This window comes from Musca autumnalis, unplaced genomic scaffold (assembly GCF_047663935.1).
Source record: "Musca autumnalis isolate F117 unplaced genomic scaffold, ASM4766393v1 scaffold_3, whole genome shotgun sequence".
NCBI classification, from domain to species: domain Eukaryota; kingdom Metazoa; phylum Arthropoda; class Insecta; order Diptera; family Muscidae; genus Musca; species Musca autumnalis.
Genome location: NW_027411866.1, coordinates 246,613,428 through 246,639,905, shown reverse-complemented (window position 1 = coordinate 246,639,905; position 26,478 = coordinate 246,613,428). Strand labels below are relative to the sequence as shown.

At 36.3% G+C, this 26,478-nt stretch overlaps 2 protein-coding genes across 5 annotated transcripts in view; one reads left to right on the top strand and one right to left on the bottom strand.

Moving 5' to 3' along the window:
- The window catches only part of LOC141399246 (uncharacterized), a 318,788-nt gene that overhangs the window by 26,964 nt on the left and 265,346 nt on the right, over window positions 1-26,478 (bottom strand). For all 3 annotated transcript variants that reach the window (XM_073977633.1, XM_073977634.1, XM_073977635.1), the window contains exons 5-7: window positions 23,493-24,670; window positions 14,617-15,567; window positions 2,585-2,681 (exon numbers count right to left, since the gene is read on the bottom strand). In XM_073977633.1, the coding sequence (XP_073833734.1) occupies window positions 2,585-2,681; window positions 14,617-15,033 (514 nt within the window). In that variant the 5' untranslated portion in view covers window positions 15,034-15,567; window positions 23,493-24,670. The remainder of the gene's footprint in view (window positions 1-2,584; window positions 2,682-14,616; window positions 15,568-23,492; window positions 24,671-26,478) is intronic.
- On the top strand, window positions 4,275-14,565 carry LOC141399247 (uncharacterized). 2 transcript variants are annotated; one of them, XM_073977637.1, is made up of 4 exons: window positions 4,275-4,411; window positions 4,476-4,628; window positions 4,671-5,027; window positions 14,136-14,565. In XM_073977637.1, the coding sequence occupies exons 1-4, from the start codon at window positions 4,375-4,377 to the stop codon at window positions 14,534-14,536; spliced, it is 948 nt and encodes a 315-aa protein (XP_073833738.1). In that variant the 5' UTR covers window positions 4,275-4,374; the 3' UTR covers window positions 14,537-14,565. The 2 variants fall into 2 exon arrangements, with proteins under 2 accessions (XP_073833738.1, XP_073833739.1); XM_073977638.1 differs by having other exon boundaries at window positions 4,698-5,027; window positions 14,136-14,558.

Here is a 26,478-nt window from a genome sequence, read left to right as displayed (position 1 = left end):
AATATTTTTTTCCAAGACTATCAAACCCACAGGCGTGGATTTTTAAAAATATTTTTTTCCAAGACTATCAAACCCACAGGCGTGGATTTTTAAAAATATTTTTTTCCAAGACTATCAAACCCACAGGCGTGGATTTTTAAAAATATTTTTTTCCAAGACTATCAAACCCACAGGCGTGGATTTTTAAAAATATTTTTTTCCAAGACTATCAAACCCACAGGCGTGGATTTTTAAAAATATTTTTTTCCAAGACTATCAAACCCACAGGCGTGGATTTTTAAAAATATTTTTTTCCAAGACTATCAAACCCACAGGCGTGGATTTTTAAAAATATTTTTTTCCAAGACTATCAAACCCACAGGCGTGGATTTTTAAAAATATTTTTTTCCAAGACTATCAAACCCACAGGCGTGGATTTTTAAAAATATTTTTTTCCAAGACTATCAAACCCACAGGCGTGGATTTTTAAAAATATTTTTTTCCAAGACTATCAAACCCACAGGCGTGGATTTTTAAAAATATTTTTTTCCAAGACTATCAAACCCACAGGCGTGGATTTTTAAAAATATTTTTTTCCAAGACTATCAAACCCACAGGCGTGGATTTTTAAAAATATTTTTTTCCAAGACTATCAAACCCACAGGCGTGGATTTTTAAAAATATTTTTTTCCAAGACTATCAAACCCACAGGCGTGGATTTTTAAAAATATTTTTTTCCAAGACTATCAAACCCACAGGCGTGGATTTTTAAAAATATTTTTTTCCAAGACTATCAAACCCACAGGCGTGGATTTTTAAAAATATTTTTTTCCAAGACTATCAAACCCACAGGCGTGGATTTTTAAAAATATTTTTTTCCAAGACTATCAAAGATTTTTAAAAATATTTTTTTCCAAGACAATCAAACCCACAGGCGTGGATTTTTAAAAATATTTTTTTCCAAGACTATCAAACCCACAGGCGTGGATTTTTAAAAATATTTTTTTCCAAGACTATCAAACCCACAGGCGTGGATTTTTAAAAATATTTTTTTCCAAGACTATCAAACCCACAGGCGTGGATTTTTAAAAATATTTTTTTCCAAGACTATCAAAACCACAGGCGTGGATTTTTAAAAATATTTTTTTCCAAGACTATCAAAGCCACAGGCGTGGATTTTTAAAAATATTTTTTTCCAAGACTATCAAAACCACAGGCGTGGATTTTTAAAAATATTTTTTTCCAAGACTATCAAAGCCACAGGCGTGGATTTTTAAAAATATTTTTTTCCAAGACTATCAAAGCCACAGGCGTGGATTTTTAAAAATATTTTTTTCCAAGACTATCAAAGCCACAGGCGTGGATTTTTAAAAATATTTTTTTCCAAGACCAACAAAGCCACAGGCATGGATTTTTAAAAATATTTTTTTCCAAGACCAACAAAGCCACAGGCGTGGATTTTTAAAAATATTTTTTTCCAAGACCAACAAAGCCACAGGCGTGAATTTTTAAAAATATTTTTTTTCCAAGACCAACAAAGCCACAGGCGTGGATTTTTAAAAATATTTTTTTCCAAGACCAACAAAGCCACAGGCGTGAATTTTTAAAAATATTTTTTTTCCAAGACCAACAAAGCCACAGGCGTGGATTTTTAAAAATATTTTTTTCCAAGACCAACAAAGCCACAGGCGTGGATTTTTAAAAATATTTTTTTCCAAGACCAACAAAGCCACAGGCGTGGATTTTTAAAAATATTTTTTTCCAAGACCAACAAAGCCACAGGCGTGGATTTTTAAAAATATTTTTTTCCAAGACCAACAAAGCCACAGGCGTGGATTTTTAAAAATATTTTTTTCCAAGACCAACAAAGCCACAGGCGTGGATTTTTAAAAATATTTTTTTTCCGAGACTATCAAAGGCACAGGCGTGGATTTTTAAAAATATTTTTTTTCCGAGACTATTAAAGGCACAGGCGTGGATTTTTAAAAATATTTTTTTTCCGAGACTATCAAAGGCACAGGCGTGGATTTTTAAAAATATCTTTTCCAAGACTATCAAAGCCAAAGGCGTGGATTTTAAAAAATATTTTTTCCAAGACTATCAAAGCCACAGGCGTGGATTTTTAAAAATATTTTTTTCCAAGACCAACAAAGCCACAGGCGTGGATTTTTAAAAATATTTTTTTCCAAGACCAACAAAGCCACAGGCGTGGATTTTTAAAAATATTTTTTTCCAAGACTATCAAAGCCACAGGCGTGGATTTTTAAAAATATTTTTTTCAAAGACTATCAAAGCCACAGGCGTGGATTTTTAAAAATATTTTTTTCCAAGACCAACAAAGCCACAGGCGTGGATTTTTAAAAATATTTTTTTCCAAGACCAACAAAGCCACAGGCGTGGATTTTTAAAAATATTTTTTTCCAAGACCAACAAAGCCACAGGCGTGGATTTTTAAAAATATTTTTTTCCAAGACCAACAAAGCCACAGGCGTGGATTTTTAAAAATAGCGGTATATCAAAGCCACAGGCTTGGATTTAAAATAAAAAATTAGCGGTCTATCAAAGCCACAGGAGTGGATTTTTAAAAATATTTTTTTAAACTTACCCATAAAGGCATAAGGTATGGAGGTGAGAAACATCTTTTGTTGCCTTACAGGAACTCCATGTTCGGGATCTTGCATTTCACGCACTAGGGCTTCCATCTGAAAGGAAACGAAGATATTTAAGAAATTATTGCTAAAATAAATAAATAAACAGTAATTTATTTTTAACAGTTTTCTTCTTCTACCCAATATCGTTCACATTCACATTATTGTCAATCAATAAGCAGCAAATATTTTTTCTCTTTTGCATTAATTGATTTTTCTTCAGACTTTTCTTTTCATTTTTGCTTCGCATTCTACTTTCTCCATCAATACGAAAATATAATTGAGGCTTGAACGAATAGAAAAGGCCTAATTAATGGTAATTGATGGGAATTGCAATGAGTCTTCCAATAAGTCCTTGGACTCCCTGCATGGATGTTATTGCCGTGGTATTGCGTTTGACGTTGCCGTTATGACGGTGTCGTCGATGATAATGATGTTGATGAAAATGCCTTGCATTATTCTTTAGCAACGATGGTCGGAAATATGTCGCATATATGGCGCTTTTGCATGCATTACCATCATCACCATCAACCTGAACGCAGAGTGGACTGACTGTGTATACATGAGATTTAATTACCATTGATTTTAAGCCAAGACCACCGGATGTTCTTTTCAAGGAAAGGGTATTGGAAGAGGTGGTGGTGTAGTTGCGGCATGGACATGTCTTGAATACTAAAATGTAAATGCCAAGATGTAATGACGTTGATGTTTATTAATTGGAATATAAGTACAAATGGATTATTTCCATGAAGTGCGCCTTCTAAGTTTATTTCATAACAAATGATTTTAATTGGTGAACAATTATAGCTGCCCTTCTGTAAGAACAATAGCGGAAAAAGCAAAAGAAAAACGCCCTGAAAATTAGCTAAAATGGAAGGGAGAATCAGATTTACGATAACAACACAACAAGCCACAAGACGTAGATTTTTCAGAATGTATTTTTTCATCGTCCAACAGACCACAAAACGTGGATTTCTTAAAAAATATTTTTTCATCATCCAAAAGACCACAACACGTGGATTTTTTAAAAATTATTTTTTTTCATTTTTTAAAATTTTTAAAATTATTTTTTCATCATCCAAGAGACCGCAAAGCGTGGATTTTTTAAAAATTAATTGTTCATCATCCCACAGACCACAAAACATGGATTTTTTAAAAATTATTTTTTCATCATCCAAAAGACCACAAAACGTGGATTTTTTAAAAATTATTCTTTCATCATCCAAAAGACACCAAAACGTGGATTTTTAAAAAAAAAGAGACCACAAAGCTTGAATTTTTTAAAAATTATTTTTTCATCATCCAAAAGACCACAAAACGTGGATTTTTTAAAAATTATTTTTTCATCATCCAACAGACCACAAAACGTGGATTTTTTAAAAATTAATTTTTCATCATCCAACAGACCATAAAACGTGGATTTTTTAAAAATTAATTTTTCATCATCCCCACAGACCACAAAACGTGGATTTTTTAAAAATGAATTTTTCATCATCCCACAGACCCCAAAACGTGGATTTTTTAAAAATTAATTTTTCATCATCCCGCAGACCACAAAACTTGGACCGCGTTGAATTTTACAAATACACCTTATCCTGTGCTATACTTTAAAATATTTTCCAAAATAATTTTATTTACAAAAGAGCTTTGAAACATTAATCAACAATTTTATTGAAAAAATATTTTAAACTGAAACACACTCTTGCTCTTCGGAAGAATTTGTTTTTCGTATATTTTGCTAATTAAAATGAAATATTTTTGCATCATCTTGCTGTTTATCTGCGGTATGTACATTATTAGTAAAAAACATTAATATGTCTATTAAAAATTCTGGGGACTATTTTCCAGTTATCTGCAATGCATCACAAACTTCGGCCCTAAAACGCATTAAGAGAAATGCCACAGTTACCCAAACTCGCAAGAAAATACCGAAAGATTTTGTTCTCGTTCAAAAGCAGAAGCCTGATGAGAAGGAAAGGAAGACCAATGGAACGACGACAGGTTTGTTGGTACAATACATGTATACTTCTTTATCCCTACCAGAACGAGGAAATTTTTCAAAAATTTCAGAGGACAGTTCCTTATATGACACGGTGTTGGCATCATTTACTGATGGCAAACCTCAGGACCTCAATAATCAGAAATTCGGCCCTCCTGTACAGAAACGTGATCATATTGTAAATAATAGCCAGTCGGAGGATATATTAAAAGATACCTTTTACAAAAATAATTTGAAGGCACTAAACAATCTTGACATTCCCCTTGAAGATGGTGGTGGCACAGCAAATATTGTCAGTGCTCATGTTGTGCTGCCCGTACAACCAATTACTTCTGGTTCTTTGAATCCATTCGATCAAATGATGCGCTATGCAAATATGTGGTGGTATAACATGGGATTGGGTGAGTAAATACATATCTTGGATTCAGTTATATTTTCACAATTATTTGGCGGGCTCAAAAAATAGGAAGATAAAGAAACCTTATATTGTGAGACTCGGTAAATTGTAGGACTTTAATTACGATCTAAGATGTCAGATGGTCTATTGAGAAACATTTCAAGTTTTAGTTTTTGGTTAAAAACTGACCGTTTTAATTAAAAAATTTCAAGCTTCTTCGTTCAAAAGTAACGACATATTCAAAAAATGGTATTTCGGAGACATAACAGATGTTGTTGCATCGACGGATCCCGAAACCAAGCGTTTCCGTGGCTTGGGTTTCATTACATACTTCCCCATTCGCACATGATTGATAATATCCCAAATGCTCGCCTTCATAAGATTGATGTTCTATAAAACCGGTTTTCATTTTATAACGTTTTTTTTTTCTCCCCCCTGTAAACTTATGGTTTTGTTAGTTACGTCTTTGGATGATATACACTTTCATAGGGCAAAAAAGTGCCCCATCAAAATAAGGTTTTTAAACACAAGTGTGTTTCAACGAAATTCGTTTTAGATAATTTGGAGTCGATTTAGCCCCTCCGTCTGTCTGTGTGGCTGCCTGGTGCCCAAGATAACTCTAGAATAGATCAATATAGACTTAACCGGTCCACTCCTTCGGGTACCTACCACACAAAATTCGGAGAAAGTGAATTTTAAAAGCTCCTCTCGGATCGTTTTGAATTTTTTGCAACAGGCTGTTTTTGTGGCCCTCTTTACGACTGTACATTTTGTTCGGGGGCAAGTCCATACTTTCTTAGATAATGGCCTAAAGCTCCATGAAACTCTAACGGCACCAACTAAAATGGCAAATCCCCAAGTTAACTCTCGTTGAGAGTTTTTGATTGGTTCTAACTTTGAACATCGTAATATTTAATCCAGTCATGTATTAGGTTTTAATATGGACTATGTCGGTCCACTCCATACACAAAATTTGGGAAAAGTGCAGTTTGAGAACTTGTCTGGGATCTATTTGAACATTTGTTGCAGAAAGTTGATTCATGGTTCATATTACAACGGTAAAATTTTTTCCGGAGTAAGTCCATACTTCCTGAGATAATGACACAAAAGCTCCAAAAAACCCTGCCGGAAATATTAAAATGCATGTAACACCGCGAAATATTCGTCGCAGACCCCGCAGGTGGTATACCAAAATTCATATCTCGACAAGATAAAGCGGTTTTGATATATCGAATGGAAAACTAGTACCCAGATGAAGTGGTGTTAGGTATCCCATGGTCCGGCACGTTTTTAAATACTTTTTCTCATGGATCATCATGATTTTTTTTTTGTTTTTTCTCATGAATCATCTAGAGTTTTTTAATTTTTTCTTCATAGACCATAGTGCACCAATAGAGTTTTTTTTTTGCAATTGTTATTGGACTATCGTTTATCGTGAAATATCGTGTAATTTGTTTAAATATTGTTTCTGATTGACGATTTTGGATGTAATGGACTATTGTGATTTTTTAATATTTTTTTCTCATTGGCCTTGGTTTTATTTAATATAGACCAATGAGGATCTTTAAAATATTTTTTCTCTGAATCATTGGGTTTTTCATACATATATTTCCTCTCATCTATTTTTTCATATCGGCTATTGTGGTTTTCTAAAACTTTTTTAATCCATTGTGATACTGTTTTTAGCTTTTTTCTTATGAACTATTGGACCATAGTACGGCTGTTCAACATTTTTTCCAATGTACATATATTTTAAAAATTTTTTTGCATATATATTTATTAATATTTTTCTCATGGACCATTATGGATTTTTATATATTTTTTTCTCATAGAAGATTGTGGATTTTTTAATAGTTCTCATGGACTATGGTAAATTTTTAATATTCTTTCTGATGGACTAACGGGGACTTTAAATAGTTCTCATGGACCTTTAAGAAATTTTTCTTATAGCCATTGTGAATTTTTAAAATATGATTTTCCTGGATTTTTTAAATATTTTATTTTTTAATATTAATATTTTAAATATTATATTTTTTAATATTACTAATGGAGTTTTTTAATAATTTTCCTAATGGACCATCGTAAGTTTTATAAATATTTTTTTCTTATGAAGCACATTTATAAATCATTTTCGATTTTGTCGTGGATTTTTTTATTGTTCTTAGGGACTTAAATATATATGTTTTTGGACAATGGTAGATTTTTTAATACTGATTGTTTTTTCTCATGGGTCATCGTGGATTTTTTAATTGTTCTCATGAAACTTTTAAATATTTTTATGGACGATTTTTTAATAGTTCTCATGGACTATCGTAGATTTTGACATATTTTTTACTCATGAACAAAGGTGGACTTATTAATAGTTCTTACGGACCTTTAATTAATTATACCCTCAGCTTTTAGGCTAATGAGGGTGTAAACACTTGGGCGTCCCAAAATATGATCAATTTGTTTGTTTTTTTTTTTTTTTTTTGAAACGCGTACTAAATCGGGAAACAATAACCCGTGCCACCTGAGGGATCTTTGTTTCCATACTAATTTGAATGGGACTAAAGGTGAATTTTTACGAAAATGCTCTAAAGGCCGCATTTATGGTCAAATGGATGAACAAACTTTACCAGTTCACTAATGTGACTAAAAACGATGTCTACGAAAATTTATGATAATCGGTTAAGGATAACCCGTGCCCCCCTGACCGATCTTTATTTCCTTAGCACTTTGTACATGGACCAAAGGCGAATTTTAAATTTTTCTATAGGACACAATTGTTTTCCAATCGATGAAATAACTTTACAAGTTCATTGTTGCGTTTCAAAAAAAAATTTTGTCCATGGTAACCCTTAAACGGATGGACTGATTCGTTTCAAAATTTTGTTCTCGTAGTATTATCCTTCCACTTCTTCCCATACCTTCCCGACAAAGTTTCGCAAAAAAGGCATTCACAACAACTCTCTTGGACGGACCAACAGATTTGATGCATCATTTGTTTCTTGTAATATTTTATAGAGACATAAACTAGGTTCGTATATGGACAATATCGATTCATTCCTTTGGTTAACTCATATCGTACCGAGACAATTTTTATACCCTCCACCATAGTATGGAGGGTATATTAAGTTTGTCATTCTGTTTGTAACACATCGAACTAATCATTTACGACCCTATAAAGTATATATATTCTTGATCAGGATAAAATTCTAAGACGATCTAGCCATGTCCGTCTGTCCGTCCGTCTGTCCGTCTGTCCGTCTGTTGTAATCACTCTAGCGTCCGCAATAATTGAGATAGAGCGCTGAAAATTTGCACGCGAGGGTCTTTTTTCCATAGGCAGGTCAAGTTCGAAGATGGGCTATATCGGTCCACTCTTTGGTATAGCCCCCATATAACGGTACCTCCAGATTTGAGGTATTTTGACGTTCTTCGCCACATTTCCAGACCGAATTAGCTATAATTTGGCACTTAGGGTTCCTAGTGATCAACAAACGTATATCCCAAAGGATATGGGCGTAGGTCCATGTTTTGGTATAGTCCCCATATAACGGTACCTCCCGATTTTCGGTATTTTGAGAATTTTAGCAACAATTTTTAACCGAACTATCTGCAATTTGACATTAGAGTTTCTCAGTGGTCATGAAACATCTCCACGAAACATCGTCAACATAGGTCCATGTTTTGGTATAGCCCCCATATATCGGTACCTCCCGATTTTCGGTATTTTGAGAATTTTAGCTACTATTTTTAACCGAACTAGTTGTAATTTGCCATTTGAGGTTCTCAGTGGTCATGAAATATCTCCACCAAACATCGTCAACATAGGTCTATGTTTTGGTATAGCCCCCATATAACGGTACCTCCCCATTTTTCGGTATTTTGAGAATTTTAGCTGCAAATTTTAACCGAACTAGCTATAATGATCGGTATTTTGAGAATTTTAGCACAATTTTGTCTATTCAAAAATAATCGTCAATACAGGTCCATGTTTTGGTATATCCCTCCATATAACTGTACCTCCCGATTTTCGGGAATTTTCAGTGGTCACGAAATTTCTTCACTAAAATTCGTCAACATGGGTCCATTTTTGAGGGTCTACATTATTTTGATGAAACTACCCTCAATTTGACTCTTGAAGTTCGCTGCAGCTATAAAACTTTTCCGCCAAAAAATTTATAGATAGGTTGATATAGCCCCGTATGTGGTACCTGATATAGCTGAACACATTTTTTTAGATTAGATTAGATAACACTGTGCAACAAAATGGAGGTGAAGGTCTGGTGCATGGAAAATCCCTCTTGGGAAAGAAAGGCCTTGGTGAGTGTATTATGGTCCCGAAGGACAGATCCGCCGTGAGTCGAATTTCCGCGTTATGGCGTGATGAAATTTTTGTTAGAGACCCTGTGGGCCATCAGGAATTAGCTTTATATCTTTGTTCACTGTTGCTTAAGTGCTCTACAAAAACAACAAACAAAGATATAATGCTAATTCATCATGGCTTACAGGGTCTCTTACAAAAACTTCATCACGCTATAACGCGGAAGTTCGACTCACGGCGCATCTATCCTTCGGGGTTTTTAATATACACACACCAAGGGCTTTCATCTCCAAAAGGAATTATCTCTGCCCCAAACATTTGTGTTCACAGTGTAATTTAAGCAATAGTGGGAGGCAGTAGGAAACTATCCATTGTCGAAAAGTTGTTCCACCTAAAATTTTAAAAGGGCCCTAATTATTCCATTTTAATTAAGACTATTTTATGGTGGAGGGTATAAAAAGTTCGGCCCGGCCGAACTTAACGACTTTTTACTTGTTTTATTTATTTCTTAAAAACAAAGTACTTTTTAGGGTAATTCGTCTGATGTCAAAAATCAACTCAAAATTTTTTTTCAGATTTTTCGTTTTCCACCTACATATGTACATATGTCCATAATTTTTATTGGAAATATTTTGTGACCACTAGAAACCCTAAGTACCAAATTACAGGTAATTTGCTACGTAATTGTGGCTTAAATCCTCAAAATATCGAAAATCGGAAGGTATCGTTATATGGGGGCTATACCAAACCATTAGCCGATATTGTTTATATTTGGCCCATTATTACCCACAGGTACAAGCTGAGTTTGTGCAAAATTTCAGTGACGTATCTCAATTCGTTTGCAAGTAATAAATTTCGCGCCGCTAGATCAGTGCTTTCGACCACCGTTGGAGGGGGATTTTCAAGGGAACATTTATTTTATTTACTGACAGATTAGACTTTATACATATACCAAAACTTGTTTAAAATTTAAGCTTTTTCATCCATACATATTTTTTTGAAAAAAGTGATTTTACTGTTCGAAAAATCGAACACCAAGTACAAAATGGGTTAATACCCACAAAAATTTGCAGAAAAGTGCAAATTAAAACCTGCTCTCGAATCGTTTGAATTTTTCTGTTAGAAGTTGTTCTGTGGGCTCCTATTACGACGGTACACGTTTCTTTAGGGGCAAGTACTTACTTTCTGAGAAAATAGCCCGAAAACTATGAAAATCCGCTACGGCTACCATATGTAGCGGCTCGTGAGCACGACGACGTTCGAACCGGATTCTGCTTTGGTCTAAGCTTGGCATATCGTAATATTTATATCCTACACCACACCCCTCCCACTGGGGAGGGTTTTTGTCAAAAAGTTTGTAACGCATCGAAATAACGGTCGGTGTATACCAAAATGAATGTCTCGACGAGCTGAGTCGATCTGGCTATGTGTGTTCGTCCGTCCGTCTGTCCATCTAAACCTTGTAATCATGCTACAGGTCACAATTTTAATCCGATCGTCACCAAATGTTGTGTGTTGATGAAGTTTCAGGAGGGGAAGAAGCCTATCGATTTTGGTGATGGTCGGATAATATTCAGGGGTCAGAATGGGCAAAAAACTTATTTGTAGAAAAAGTCAACATTTTATTTCAAAGTGAATATCTCCGCTTCTATATGGGGTATATCAAAAGCAAAGCCTGCTAATGAAAGTAGATAATATCACCATTGCAACGATGCACGAAGGATTCATATCTTCCAAGAGGTCAAAATACCAAATTTCAGCCGAATCGGTCATAAAGTGTCGCTAAAATCCACAAAATATCTAAAATCGGACGGTACTTTTATGTGTGGGCTATGACAAAAAATGGACCTATTTTCAAAAAAATTATACATACTTGTTTCTACACTCTGAAACCCCTTAAATATGAATTTTAAGGAAAATCGGTTGATAGATGTGGGTATTATCGTTCTAATTCAATTGGATACTACGTACAGTCACAACAGGTAATTACAAAAAATTCTACCATCTTAAAATAGAAAAATCCACTTTATTTTAACTGTGGCAAATTTGAGCACGATTTGTCTTCTGAATTTATTAGTACAGATCCCCTGCTACCTTTTAAATTCGATTTGGAGGTGGACATATTTGGACATTTTTGTAAAAGTTTAAGTAAATATTAAGTAAATATTTTTAAAAAATAATTTGTAATATATATAAAAACATTGATTTTATTACGCTAAGTTTACAAATTGCATCGTTCTTTTTGTAAATATTATGAAAGTTCTCATTAACAGCTTCCCGAATCATAATAAGTTTGGTCTCACTTCTGTATATTAATGCAGCGACGCAATACAACAAAAATTGTATATTTTACAGCATTTGTGCTGTTTTATTTTTAAATAAAAAAAGTGTCTACTTTGGTACTGCGCCAATCAACGAATACTAACGTCATTTACAAAAACTAATTATTTTCAGATGACTTTTATTATTCTGTGCAAAAAAAATTTAAATTTCGAAACTTCAAAAATAGGGTTTTGGACAAAAATTTCCTGATTAAAACCTATGTGCGATGTAACGTAGAACACAAATTTTCATTTTTGCGATTTTAATAATAATGATGAATATCACAGCTTTGGTTGGGGATCTTCCAATAAGAAAAAAATCCCATATTTACAATGATGGAAAGTAGGTTGGCGTAGGTGGCCATTTTGTTAATTTCTCTGTAATCACGCTACACGACGCAATTTTGATTGGATCATCACGAAATTTTGGGTGTTAATGGGGGTCCCACAAGGGAAAAACCTATTGATTTTGTGGTCGGAATGTAAAAAAAACTTATTTGTAGAAAAGACCAACGTTGCATTTCAAAGCGAATATCTCTCTTCTGTAAGAGGTATATCGAAAGCAAAACCTGGCAAGGAAAGTAGAAGATATCACCTTTACAACAATGTGAAGTAGGTTGTCAAGGTGGTCAAATATTTTTCCATTTGTTGTGCAATCACACTAGAGGTATGAATTTTGGTCGGATCCTCACAAAATTTTGGGGGTTTATGGGGTCTCACAGAGAAAGAAGCCTATTGATGGTTGGCGTACATACCACTTTTGAGTTATTTGAGTTGTACTGACGATGCACTTAAATGCGTTTCAACCAAACTGACCTGTATTAATGAAGACATTTAGAGCTAACGAGGGTATATACACTTTCATACGGGCAAAATGTGCCTTATCGAAACAATGGTTTTAGACCCCAAGTATGTTTGGACGAAATGTGTTTCAGACAATTTGGAGTCGATTTAGCAATTTCCGTCTGTCTGTCTGGCTGGCGTGCGCACCAGATAACTCTCGAACGGATGAGCCGATTTGGTCGAAAATTTGGCTTTCGTAATATTTTGTCCAAACTTAGTTTAAGTTCGTAGATGGGTTATATCGGTCCACTTCTTCCGGTACCTCCCCCACAAAAGTTCGAAAATGTTCGGAAAATTTGTGCGTACGATAACTCTTGAAGGGAGTAACCGATTTGGTCCATACTTTGCAAATCGTGAAACGTCTACCAGACTTAGATAAGGTTACAATATGGACTCAATCGTTCCACTCCTTCGGGTACCTCCCACACAAAATTTCGGATAAGTTCAGTTCAGCGCCTGCTCTCGAATCAATTTGATTTTTGTTGTAGTGACTTGTATTCACTGCCCCCCATACGACGGTACAAGTTTCATCAGGGGCAAGTCCGTACTTCCTCAGAAAATAACCTGAAAGTTGCAAAAAATCTCTTTGACACCGTGTGTAATGGTTGGAGCGCAAGATAACTCTCGAACGGATCTGTCGATTCGGTCCAAAATTTGGCCTTCGTAATATTTTGTCCAAGCTAAGTTTAGGTTCGAAGATAAGTTATATTGGTCCACTCCTTCCGGTACCTTCGCCACAAAAATTCAAAAATGTTCGGAAAACTTGTGCGCACGATAACTCTGAAGGAGAGAATCCGATTTGGTCCGTACTTTGAACATCGTAATATTTCTGCAGGCGTAGATCAGGTTCGAATATAGACTCAATATGTCACCTCATTCGGATACCTCCCGCAAAAAATTTCAAAAAAATACAGTTTACGGCCTTCTCTCGAATCACGTTGATCTTTGTTGTAATAAATTGCATTCGCTGCCGCCATTACGACGGTATAAGTTTTTTAGGGCGCAAATGCATTCGTCCTGAGAAAAAGCCCTAAAGTTATAAGAACCCCTATGGAAGCATGTAAAGTGGCTGAATGAAGCGGACGATAACGCTCTACCGGATCAGCAGATTCGGTCCAAAATTTGGCTTCCGTAATATTTGTTCAAGCTTTGTTTGATTTCGAAAATGGACACTATCGATGCGCAACTTTCGGGACCCACCTCCCCCCCACAACAAAGTTAAAAAATGTCACTAAAAACCTACGTGCTATATCTGTTGAACGGAGCAACCGTACAAACTTTGGATCTCCTAACATTTTTAAGGACAGAATATCCTTTGGAAATGTACAGCCGGTATTATATTTGATTTTGTGAATAGATGAAAGTCTCAATCCACACAGGCTGGGGGTATATCAATGTCGGCAAAGCCAACTGATACTTTTTTACTTGTGTTTACTAATATTTTATCCAGACATAGATCTAATATGGACAATATCGTTCCACTGTAGTTTAAAACCTGATCGAATAGTTTTGATTGTTTTTGTAACAGGTTGTTCTAGGAACTCCTATGAAATTTTCAATTCACACAGGCTGAGAGAGTATCTCTGTCGCCAAAGCTGCTTATTAATCTCCATTTCTTTTGATATTCTGTTACTTTCAGAAACGGATTCAAATCAACTGAATGAAGGAATTTCACATCAGTCCCTACATTTGGATAATGCTAATACCAAATCGAATAAGTTACATCAAGAGACACCACAATACTCCAGCAAGGCAGATCATGAACCCTATGAGAAAAACTTGAATTATTGGTCACAAAATATCAATAGACCCCTTTCACCTGGGCAAGGCAATGAACTGAGCGATATGTTTGGAAACGCACTACATGCAAATCATGACACCTATTGTCCCATACATCACAATAAGATGACTCTAAGAAATGGGAAAACGTACCGATTCAATAATAATAAGGACAATGATCAGGGAGAAGGATTGGTACAAGTTTGTTCTTGCCATTTCATGAAGAATCCATCCGACAAGGAAAACATAAAGAATTTCTAATTGTACATTTCTTATTTTTATGTTTCATATTTGTTATTTATTTTTTAATAAAATCCTACATCTTATTCTGTACCACTTACCTTATCGAATGCCATGGGCCTGGAAAGTTTCTCTAACGTTTGCTGCTGCGTACTACCACTTCCAGTCGATGTTGTGGACTGTAAAGTGGTAGAACTGCTGCTGCTACTACTGCCTCCATGTTGTGATGATGATGAGCCAGATGAATTACTCTGTGAGATCTGATGTGTGGGACCACCATGATGTTTCACTAGAGCATGACCAATAGAGGAACCACTAAAAGCTGTGGCAGCTTGCGTCGTGGCCGAATAGGCAGTTGCCGTTGTTGCAAATGCCGGATTTGGTGTTACTGCTGTTGTTGGTATGGGAGTACCACCTTTGCCGCATAGACTGGCATCGGGTCGGTCATGAAATGTCACCATCTGTTTTAGTACCAATTGACGATCTCTATCTGGCGGTACACCGCCAGGCGGCTCCATGGCCCCAGCACGTGGATTGGTGAGCGCCGTTGCCTTCGCCGCCCTGAGTGACCCAATGTGACACTCGTTTTGTTGATTTGTTGCTTAGGTCGGTCTTAAGGCAATGAAGTGGGTTTTGGTACGTAGGTTTGTGGCTTAAATTATTTAAGACCTCTTAGGAGTTTTAGAAATTTTCCCTAGGTTGTCCGTATTTGTTGTCGCTGTTGTTGATGTTTTTAGAGGGTGGGAATATATCAAATCATATAGTTTTGAAATGCTTTGTTAGAGTTTTGTTTTTCGCTTTTCTTTTTTGTTGGTTTTGGAAAAGTCGCTTCCGTTAGTTTTTTGGTTTTTGTTTACGGGGGGATTAAAGTAATGTTGTTGTTTTTTTGGTTTTTTTTTTGAAGAAATAGTTGAGTTTATTTAATAAAAATATTTCTACTTCAAAAGTTTTCTCTTCTGCAAGCTTTGCTGCTTTATTTTCCTTTTTAAAGGCCAACACAAATCATTTCCATTAACCAAATTCCATCATGTCTTTGTGTATAAAAATATTTGCTGAAATGAAAGGAATAGAGTCGAGGTTACAAATAAATGCGTTCGTAAGTCGAGGTAAAATATTTGCTAAACAAAAATGAGGAAACCAAAAAAAAAAAAAAAAAATAAATAAATAAAAAATGCCTAGAATGAATACGATAGAATCCCGATAGTTCGTAATCCAAGGGCCTGTTATTGTTTTCGAATTATCGAAGTGTTCGAGTAGCGGAGATAAAATTCGAAGTAAACTGCAAGAATGTACAATTCAACTTCTGTACGCGGCTAAATTACTTTGAATGGTATTTGACCATTAGTTATGTTAAAAGAGTAACACTGAGGAGCGCATCAAGTGGGGCTTAGTTACACTTTATTCCAATAAAAACTCCATAGGTGAAAGCAGGGGTCTCAGACCGCATGTCTGTCCTATCTTCGAACCTGTCCAGGTTAAATTCTGTGTGACGAGCTGCGTCAGTTCTCTTTGCTTGAGCCGTAAAAAGCACCACTTAGTTTGCATATAATTCTATACAATCACCCTCAACCAGCCAATGGATACTCTAGTTCAGTATCAAGCATACCGAGGTGCCTTGAGGCTCAGGGAGCTTAATATGTGGCGTTGTTTACAGGAGGTGGCTACATTTTGCTGACTCTGAACTTTCACACAGCTGAGGAAGTAATCCCTGATAAGAGTGAGTGAACAAATCCAGACCACTTCCTGATAGTCTTTCTATATTCACTGATGGGTAAAAGGTGGAAGAAGGCACGAGAGCCGGTGTGTGGTGTGCAGAACTGAACATCAGGCGCTCGTATTAACTATACACTTGACGTGTTTTTCAGGCAGAAGTCTTTGCATTGCTGAAAGGCTACCGAGTCCGAGTGTCTTACGACAATAATTGTAGGGAGGTTTTTCATGGCTGAAATACTCAGGAAATGTATACTAACATTATGCTGAAGGAATTTGTCAACGCCGGCAATGTTCTGGTCACAGATTGAACTGCAGTCACGATGACTCTCTTACTATAACATTTAAAACTGTTTAAAGTTTTAGGTATATCTTAAAAACTTTTGGTACAGCCGTTAAGCTCTGTTGGCTATCAGGATATTGCAATGTTTAGGAATCTAACAAATGATGAACTGGGTAGACGAGGCTGCAAGTCCTCGGACCTTTGGGTGGAGGACTGTGTCAAATCACCGCTTTGCTTTTTCCTCAGCCTTTAGAAGACCCCTAAGAGGTCTTCTGTTGCACGTGGAAGACTCCAATAAGTGTTATTTTGCTTATAGAAGACCTATGTTGCCTATAAGAGAGCTTTCCATTGCCTAAAGAATACTTCAAGGGGTCTTCTGTTGCATATAGTAGACCACAAGTGGTTTTCTTTGGCCTCAGAAGTCCTCAAGAGATCTTATGTTTCCTATACAAAACTTTAAAAGGTATCCTATTGCCTAAATAAGACCTGAAGAGGTCTTTTGTTGCCTATGGAAGGTATCAAGAGGTCTACTACTGCCTAAGGAAGACCTCAAGAAGCATTATGTTACCTATAGAAGACCTATGTTGCTTAAATAAGACCTGAAGAGGCCTTCTGTTGCCTGAAGAAGACCTCAAAGGGTCTTCTGTTTCCTACAGGACACCTCCGTTGCCCAAATAATATCTGAAGAAAAAGTATTCTGTTGCCTATGAAGGACCTATGTTTCCTCAAAAGGTCCTTTGTTGCCTATAGAAGACCTAACGAGACCTATCTGAAGAGGAAGTATGCTGTTGCCTAAATAAGACTTGATGAGGTCTTCTGTTTCCTAAATAAGACCTAAAGAGGTCTTCTGGTGCCTATAGAAAGCCTTAAGAAGTATTCTGTTGCATTGTTGCATTGCTCTATTGCCTACAGAAGACCTCGAGAAGTCTTCTGTTGCCTAAAGAATACCTTACAAGGCCTTCCGTTACTATAGAAGACCTTTAGAAGTCTTCTGTTGCTTATAGCCAACCTCAAGGGGTACTGTGTGCCTGTAGAAGACCTCTATTGCCTATATTAGACCTACAATATATCATGAGGTCTTCTATGACCTAAATAATTTTGATGGCTATAAAAGATCTCAAGGTGTATTTTGTTGCCCATAGAACACCTATAGGGATATTTTGTTGCCTATAGAAGACCAGAAGAGGTCTTCTGTTGCCCACCGACGTAGTAATGACGAAATGATTTTAGTTCCCATAGGATATTAGCTTATGTTACACATTTTTTTAATTTTTGAGTAAAATTTTAAACTGTTTTAAATTGTTCAAGAAATATCATAGACTAATGAAGGTGTAGACGAAGAATTGTTCTCAGCATGTTACTTAGTATGTTCTGTAATAGTTAGATGGCGTTAGTGGTAATTTTTTTTAACATTGAGCTACTACACGATATATTTGAGTGAAAACCGCAGCATATCGAGAGCATATTGAGTGGAAGGGCAACATCTATAAAAAATAAACACATTAAAATTCTCTATCTATAGATTATTTTGTCTATGGGGCTACTACACGACATATTTGAGTGACAACTTCAGGATATCGAGAGCATATTGAATGGAAGGGCGCCATCTACAAAAACAGCACACATTAAGACTTCTCTGTCTATAAGAGTATTTAGTCTATGGTTTAAGCGTTTAATCGGAATTTTAGGCTGACTGTGTTACTGAGTTCAGAACAATACGTTTATTTGTATTAATTGAACGTTTGTAACATATTAGGTCCAATACTTTGGCTTATAAACAACATCCAGAAAAAAACATTTTTTCGATATTTTGTTATTGAAATTTTTTATAAGAGCAATTCAACAATAAAATGTAAGACCGTTGCTTATTCTTTGTGGTTTTAAGTGTTTGTATATTTTCTCTAACACGTTTTTATAATAAACTATTTTGAAATTTATAATAATTACAAATTCTTTATTATGTTTGAAATTTGCAATAAAAAAACTATGCATATCAACCATTTTTTATGATATAATTTTTGTTCCAACGCAGTGTCGTAAATGTCTTTTGGACAAAAGGATTTTTCTGTCGAATTTTTATGTTTCGTTCGACCTTTCGAATGTTAATAAAATCAAGATTATTGAGCTTGAGGTCAATGTTTATATTTTACTAGCTGAACCCGGTGCGCTTCGCTTTCCCGAATAAGGTAAAATATATTTTGACAAATTTATTTGTAGGTCAATTTTCGTCACTCATTGCAACTTTCATTAAAATCGGGTATATAAAGCGTGTTTGGTGCATCAAATACCTGAAATCGGACGAAAATATATATAATTTGAAAAATTTATTTATAGACCCAATTCCGTCACACATTCCAAATTTCATTGAAATTGGACATACATAGCGTGTTTAATGCATAAAATACATGAAAACGGCCGAAAATATATATAGGCGCTATATCTGAACCGATTTCAATTCTAGACCATTTTAGACCGATTTATTTCTAGACCAAATTCCTGCACACATCCAAAATTTGGAGACATTATCTGTTACCATTCTATAGATACTTGCATAAAAAATCTAAATTTTTTGGAGGTACCTCCGATTCTGATGCTATATCTCCGGATCAACGCGGAATTTCAGAAATTTTTATAGCCTATGTTACCTTCAGGCCGTCTAGTGATATACTCTGAAAATTTCAGGAAGATAGGTTCAGCGGTTTTTGAGTCCATAAACTCCAAACAAACAAACGTACAAAGATTATTCTACTTTATTATATTGATGTATTACATATTATTTCCAATATTTCAAAATTACAATTAGTTTCTTCTTCAGAGAATTTTCTGTCGATTACTCTTTGAATAAAACCAGAAGAAAACGTCATAGAAACCCACAGCAATTGTATTTTGGGAATTACTTTCAATGGATGCACATTTCAAGGAATGTTAATTTTTCCTGTTTCGGTAAAGGACCTTCTAACGACAAACGAAATATAAAAACTGATCGGAAACAGGTTCTTCTTCGTCAAAATCTCAACAAGTACTACTCGACTTTGCGGACAGAAATATACCCTGAGCCTGTGTGAATTGAAACTTTCATATATAGACAGATCGAATAGCGGCTACACAGCCAAAATCCTTAAACCCAAAAACTATGCATTATGAGATTTTCAGAAATTTGTAGCCATTTTCGGACGTACGAGCTTGCAAACAAAATATGGATTTGTATCATTGATCACAAGTGTTGCGGAGGAGGTATGGAGAAATGGACCGGACCGACATAGTTCATTTTTGGAGTATATCTTATTTTGGGAGTCATTCCTTTTAAAAGATATTGCGCCCACCAGTCATTTCAGTTCGCCACAGTATAATTTTCACCTTTTGACTCTTATGTCAGGAAATATGGACTTGCCCACGAAAAACTTAATACCGCTCTAAACTGCACTTAAACAACTATTTTGAAGGTTTGTGAGGGAGGTACCCCAGTATGGCCCATTTTCGAGCAAAAACTAAATTTGGAAAAAATATTACTAAATCCAAAGTTTGGACCTAATCTGTTCAAGAAAACTCGCGCATACCACTTTAGCTAAAATTCTTGAAATTTGGGGGGAAAATACCAGAAGAAGTAGACCGAAAACCACCATCTTCGAATTTTGTATATATAAGGCTCGCTGAAATATTGCGATAAACCAAGTATGGACCAATTCAGTATCCGGTTCGAAAGTTGTCGTGTGCACTAGCCACTACACATTATTGCCTTAGGTGTTCTTTACAGCTTTCGGGCCATTTTCTCTGGAAATATAGACTTGCATCTGAAAAACTTGTACGGTAGTAATAGGAGCCCCGAGAACACTTGTTGCAAAAAGCAAAGCGTTTCCAGAGAGTTTTTTATATATTAATTTATTTATTTCATATTTTTACTTATAACTAATTATTAGCATACAGGAAGTGAAACCATGACCATTGAGGTCTTAAGCTTACACAGCCTATCCAGAGAGGTCTTAAACTGCACTTCGCTGAAAATTTTTGAAATACTCTGCGGAAGTTTGCCGAAAGAGTAGATAGATCAAAATATCACGAAGGCCAAATTTTGGACCGAATCGGTTGATATGTTTGAGAATTATCGGGCTCCCCAGGCGGCTACCCAGACGAACGGACATAGCTATGTCGACTCCAAGTTTTCTGAAAAAGATTTCTTCCAAACACACTTTGGCCCTAAAGCCATTATTTCGATGAGGCACATTTTGGCTAAAGGCTGAGAGTATAAAAAATGTAGATTGGGAAAAATTGTGTTTATGGTTTTTTTGCTAAAAGAATGTATACATTTATAGAACTTGGATTGGGCGACATAATTTCATTTTAAACGAAGTTAAGACTGGATTCCAGAGATTCACTTGTTCCTGATAAATTTATGAGAAGATCCAGAATTTCCATAAGTGAAGTCCGACGATTGGACGCCAAAATTAGTCTATTGACAGATGCCCGATTTGGCGACAGATTTTGTCATTTAAAAAATCGCGATTAGGTGCTAGAATTTCTTGATGGATAGACTAACTATTACTCAGCATTAGTTCTCGGCCTTCAGAAATTCTTTCGATATGTAGACATCGGATTTTTGCATATTTTTGAAAATTATAATGTTAAGATATTTGAAAATTAAATGTTATGATATATCCAAGGTTTTCCATTGTATTCGCTTTCTTTTCCTGGCCTTACCGAAGTGATATCACTGAATTTCAAAACATTCACTGTAGTTGTGAATTATTTGCTAAATGATACGCCCAAAAATATATGGCATTATTAATATATTCATTGTTTTGACCCTATATTAACTGTGACATATTGTCAAAAAAGTTCTAAAAACAAGATAAAATTGGCCAAGAAGGCTTGCGCCATATGACCTAAAAAATAGTATTGAAAATTATTTCATCAGTACAATAAGTCTAAAATAAGGTTTACATCTTTGCTTAATAAGAAATTTTCGCTAACATGAACTTTCAAAATTTTGGTTAGGTGGGCCCCCCCCCCCCCGAAATGAAATCCTGGCTACGTCCCTGCTGTTGCCTACAGAGGACCTCAAGGGGTATTCTGTTGCCTATAGACGACCTGAACAGGTATTCTGTTGTCAATAGACGACCTTAAGAGATATTCTGTTGCCAAAATTGGACCTCAAGAGATCTTCTGTTGACAACCTCAAGAGGTTTTCTGCTGCCTGTGGAAGACCTCAAGAGGACGGTAACCACTGAAGAGGTCTTCTGTTTCGTAAATAAGACATGAAAAGGTCTTCTGTTGCCTACAGAAGACCTAAAAGGATCTTCTGTTGACTATGGAACCCTTAAGGAGCCTTCTGTTGCCTAATAAGACCTAAAGAGATCCTCTGTTGCATTTCGAAGAGGTCTTCTGCTGCCTATAGAAAACCTCAGGAAGTATTCTGTTGCATATATAATTGCTCTATTGCCTACAGATGACCTCTTGAAGACCTGAAGAAGGCTTCTGTTGTCTATAAAAGACCTCTAGATGTATTCTGTTGCCTAAAAAATAATTGATGCCCATGGAAAAACTCAGTAGGCCTTCATTTGCATATACATAGAAAACCTCTCTTTCCTAAATAAGTCCCTCTGTTGCCTATAGTAGACCTCATGATGCCCCCCTTTGCTTAAAAAAAGATCTGAAAATGTCTTATGTTGCCTAAAGACACCCCAAGAAGCATTCTGTTGCCTAAAGAAGTCCTGAAGAGGTTTTCTGTTGCATATACATTAAAAGGTATTCATATGTCTAAATATGACCTGAAGAGGTCATCTTTTGGCTATAAAACGCACCAAGGTCTTAGGTCTGCTGTGGCCTATATATGACTTGACGAGATAGTCTGTTGCCTATAGAAGACCTCAAGAGGTATTCTGTTGCCTATAGAAGACCTCTATAGGTATTTTGCTGCCTAGAGAAAACCTGTGTTAAGACTAATTAAGACCTGAAGAAATCTTCTGTTGTATATAGGAGACCTCAAGAGAACTTCTGCAGCCTAAAGATGACTTCAAGACGTCTTCTGTTTCCTATAGAAGTCATCAAGAAAATCGTCTGTTGGATAGAGAAAATCTCAAAAGGTTTCCTTTTGCCTAAACAAGACATGAAGAAGTCTTCTGTTGCCTATAGAAGACCAAAAGAGGTATTCTGATGCTTAAACAAGACCTGAAAAAGTCTTCTGTTGCCTATAGAAGACCTAAAGAGGTCTTATGTTGGCCATAGAAGACCTCATGAGGTCTTCTGTTGCCTAAAGAAGACCTGAAGAGGTCTTTTTTTGCATATAGAATACGTCAAATGGTCTTGCCTTGCCACCAGGAAACTTCAAATAGTCTTCTGTTGCATATAGAAGACCTCAAGAAAATTATATATTGCCTACATAAGACCTCAATAGGTCTTCCATTGTCTAAAGAAAACTTGAAGAGGTATGCTGTCTATAGAAAATCTCAGGACCTTAAGCCGGCAGTCTCAGGACGTAGAACTATGACAAGTAAGTGGGAGGACCACAATATTGAGTAGGCTAGGTGAGGATGTGGAAGAGATTAAAGCAATCGAGCACCTTCTCTGCCGGTGTCCTAGACTAAAAACCAAAAGACACAGGCTTTTTTGTGTCCACGAAATTTTACCCCTCTCTTACAACTCTTCCATCATACACTCCGCGGCTTTGTTGCGACAAGAGCCTTATGCGGCTACAGGGCTCGTCCTTGTAGACTATCTACTATTCTCTTCCCTGTCAATCCACATGGGGTGCTACCATTTTTGTCTCTTTTCAGGATGAGCACAACGGACGGCTGTTCTCCGAGTGAAGTGGTTGCCAACAAGCAACGACAGTTCTCATCCTTACCTAACCCCAACTACTAAGTACCCATTATTGAGATTTTCGATTTATCGGAGTACGATTATCGCCATTATATGTAATGGAATGCAAATTCTCTAAAATTTTTAGATTTTCCAGCTAGAAAAGTCTAATGAAGATGTAATACTTACAATGTTTCATTTTCCCCCGTCCTGCTTGCTGCTTTTGTTAAATCCGTTTTTGTTGTTGTTGTATTTGTTGACCCTCAATTTTGGTAATAATCAAATATTCTAAGAGGTTATTGATGATGATCTTCACATGTAAAGTAAATATCTTTTTGAGTTGTTTCTTCTACTTCTGGTTGTTGTATAATTACGCTTTGTGGTTGTTGTTCTTGTTGTTGTAAATAAATCTGCAATAAAACAGCTTTGATCGTTGTACTTGTTCACACTACATTTATGATGATGTTGGTTGCGGTGGCCATTTTTAGACTGGCATTCTTTTATGTAGTTGTAGTTGTTGTTTCTGCTGATACCCGTACCGTAGAACTCCACGAGGAGCATTGGAACATTAGTTTGACGTAGTTGTTGTAGTTGTAGTATTGATAATGTTTTTAGGCGGTGTATTTAGTGTTGTAATAAAAGTGGGAAATTGGGCGGCGGTGGATGGTCACAGTGATATTAGAAAGAGGGGTGGGGGTGGCGTTGATAGATTGTTGTGTTGCTTTGTTTTTGCTTTATTGAGACAATTTGGGTTGTACGCAAAATGTTGTTGAAGACAATTGGCTGTTGTTGTGATTCACCACTGGAAGAAATGTGTCATCACTTGCCAATGATTTGAACCTAGAGGAGGTGATTTGAACGATAGATTCAAGGACATGTTTTGGTGCCTGTGTCTTGGGAGCCACACTGGCTGTTACTACATAGTTGCTGTAACCACCAAGGCGTGGAATGCAGCCATTAGACGACAGCTTTGTAAAAGTTTGGAAATTTTTCAGTGATTTCCCTTTAAGTTGTTTTTGTTGTTGGTGTGGGAAATTTTTACGATATTGGTGATGAAATTGTTGATAGTGGTGTTGGTGATGAGAATTGTGTTTTTGTTGTTCCACTCTACACTGCAATAAGTCCAATAAGTCAGCTGTTGGTGTTGTTGTCACAACTTCCTGCAAATTACGTATGCACTGTGAAGGAGTTTTGAAGGGCGGCCCTTGAAGGCTACCAGCCATTATGCGTCATTACAAAAAAGTTTTAGCCAATAAATACACAATTGTTTTGCTTCTCTTTTTTTGCTGGTTATGTTTCACGTTGCGGCTATCCGGGCTAAACCGACAGCATACTCTACGTCGGCAATGGTTGGGAAATGAAAAAGTCTATAAATAAATATAAAAAAAAGAGAGGGAAATTAGTTTTCTTGTTTTTTTCTTGTTCGCCGTCTTATCAGAAGAAAGTTAATTTAAAGCCTTAAGGCCATCAATAAATAGATTGGCTAGAATGGCTAACCATAAATATTGATTGAATTGGGTGGAGGTAGATGGTGTTATTTTTGCTTGCGTTTTCTTGTGTCATAAATAAACGAAGGTAGGTCGTTTATAGCGTAGGTTTTGAATAAGTTTCATCGTTAAGTTTTATTGCTAAAAGTTACAGTTTGAAGGCTTCAGTGTTTATCTGTTTTATAGTCGCAATTTGAAGTTTACACACACACGCAACATACTTATATTATAACATGGGGTGAATAAAGAGGTTGAATTTGGATATATAGAATGGATTGTACAATATCCACTGGATAGCTCAAGGTATGCATATGTGTACAAAAAACGACAATGTTTTTTTTTCATTTGATCCAAAAACCTTATACATATATGACATTTTATGGAGATCGATTGGACCATAAATGCGGATTTTAGAGAATTTTCGTGAAAATTGATCTTTGGCACCATGAGTTAACGTTAACCAATCGCCTTAAAATTTCATATGGGACGGGTCATCATTGACACAGAAATTTAAGTAACCCCCCTTTTTCCTACCGCTCTGTTGTATCTACTTTGATTTAATCAATTGAACTATCATGACCCAGGGGAAGTATTGAAATCATAGAAAATCATATCTAGCGAAGACCCACACATCCAATCAGTACGCTACGATCGTTTCGCTGGTGATTATACCGTTCATCAGGCAAGTTTGATAACTTTTATTTGCAATATGTTTGCATATACCTCAGATGGAAGAACTGCACTTCGTCAGCTATGTAGAAATTTAATCCATCACATATGTCATCGATGATAGGACCCGACGCCAAGATTGTATAATTATCCGAATACATTACGACCTATGTGCCGTCTGGGGGTGTGGAATTTCAGAAAAAAACATTGTTCACCAACATCCCATACGGGACACGGGATACTTCTCTCATGTCAATAAGTGCGCCCCGATTCATATTCGGCTCAATATGGCACCTACTGTTTATCGCCGAGTCCGAACGATGTATCCTAAGACGCCAATTGTGGAGAAGTTTTAAGGCTGAAATACTCAGGAAATGTTGCCAACATTACTGAGGGGTATTTTGCCACCGTTGAAAAATGTTTGATGTTGCTTGGCCGGGGAATCGAACCCCCTACATTCTGCGCGCTAGGCGGGCGTGCATACCATTGCACCACGGTGAATTTCAGAAAGGTGGAGGTTAAACAGTTTCGGAGTTATCACACCGCCTTGGGTAAACTCCCTGTTTCGCTCTGAGGGGTTTGGACTTTTTGGACTTCAAACGACTGGCGTCCGCACACATAATTGATTATCTTACGTTTCATACAAGTACAGCTTGGCATGGTTGACGGTATCGAAGGCCTTCGATAGGTCAAGTGCGACTATGACTGTTCGTTCACAAGGTCTGTCCTGGTTCAGTAATCTACTGATATGTGTGGATATGCGTATAATACTGTTGAAGTCCTAAGCATTTTCAGGAATCCATTTTGATGTTGGGCAACTGCAAAACTGTTTCTCATCATTGGGAGAAGTAATGCCTCTAGAACTTTTGCTACTGACGTCAGAAGTGAAATGGGCCTGGACGATTCGCCTCTGCTGGTATGCTTGTCAGGCTTCAGTAGCGTAATCACCTTGGCAGCTTTCCAGGCTTCTGGTACAATATGAGTGTCTACCGAAGCTACCGTTGAGGCCACTTGTTAAA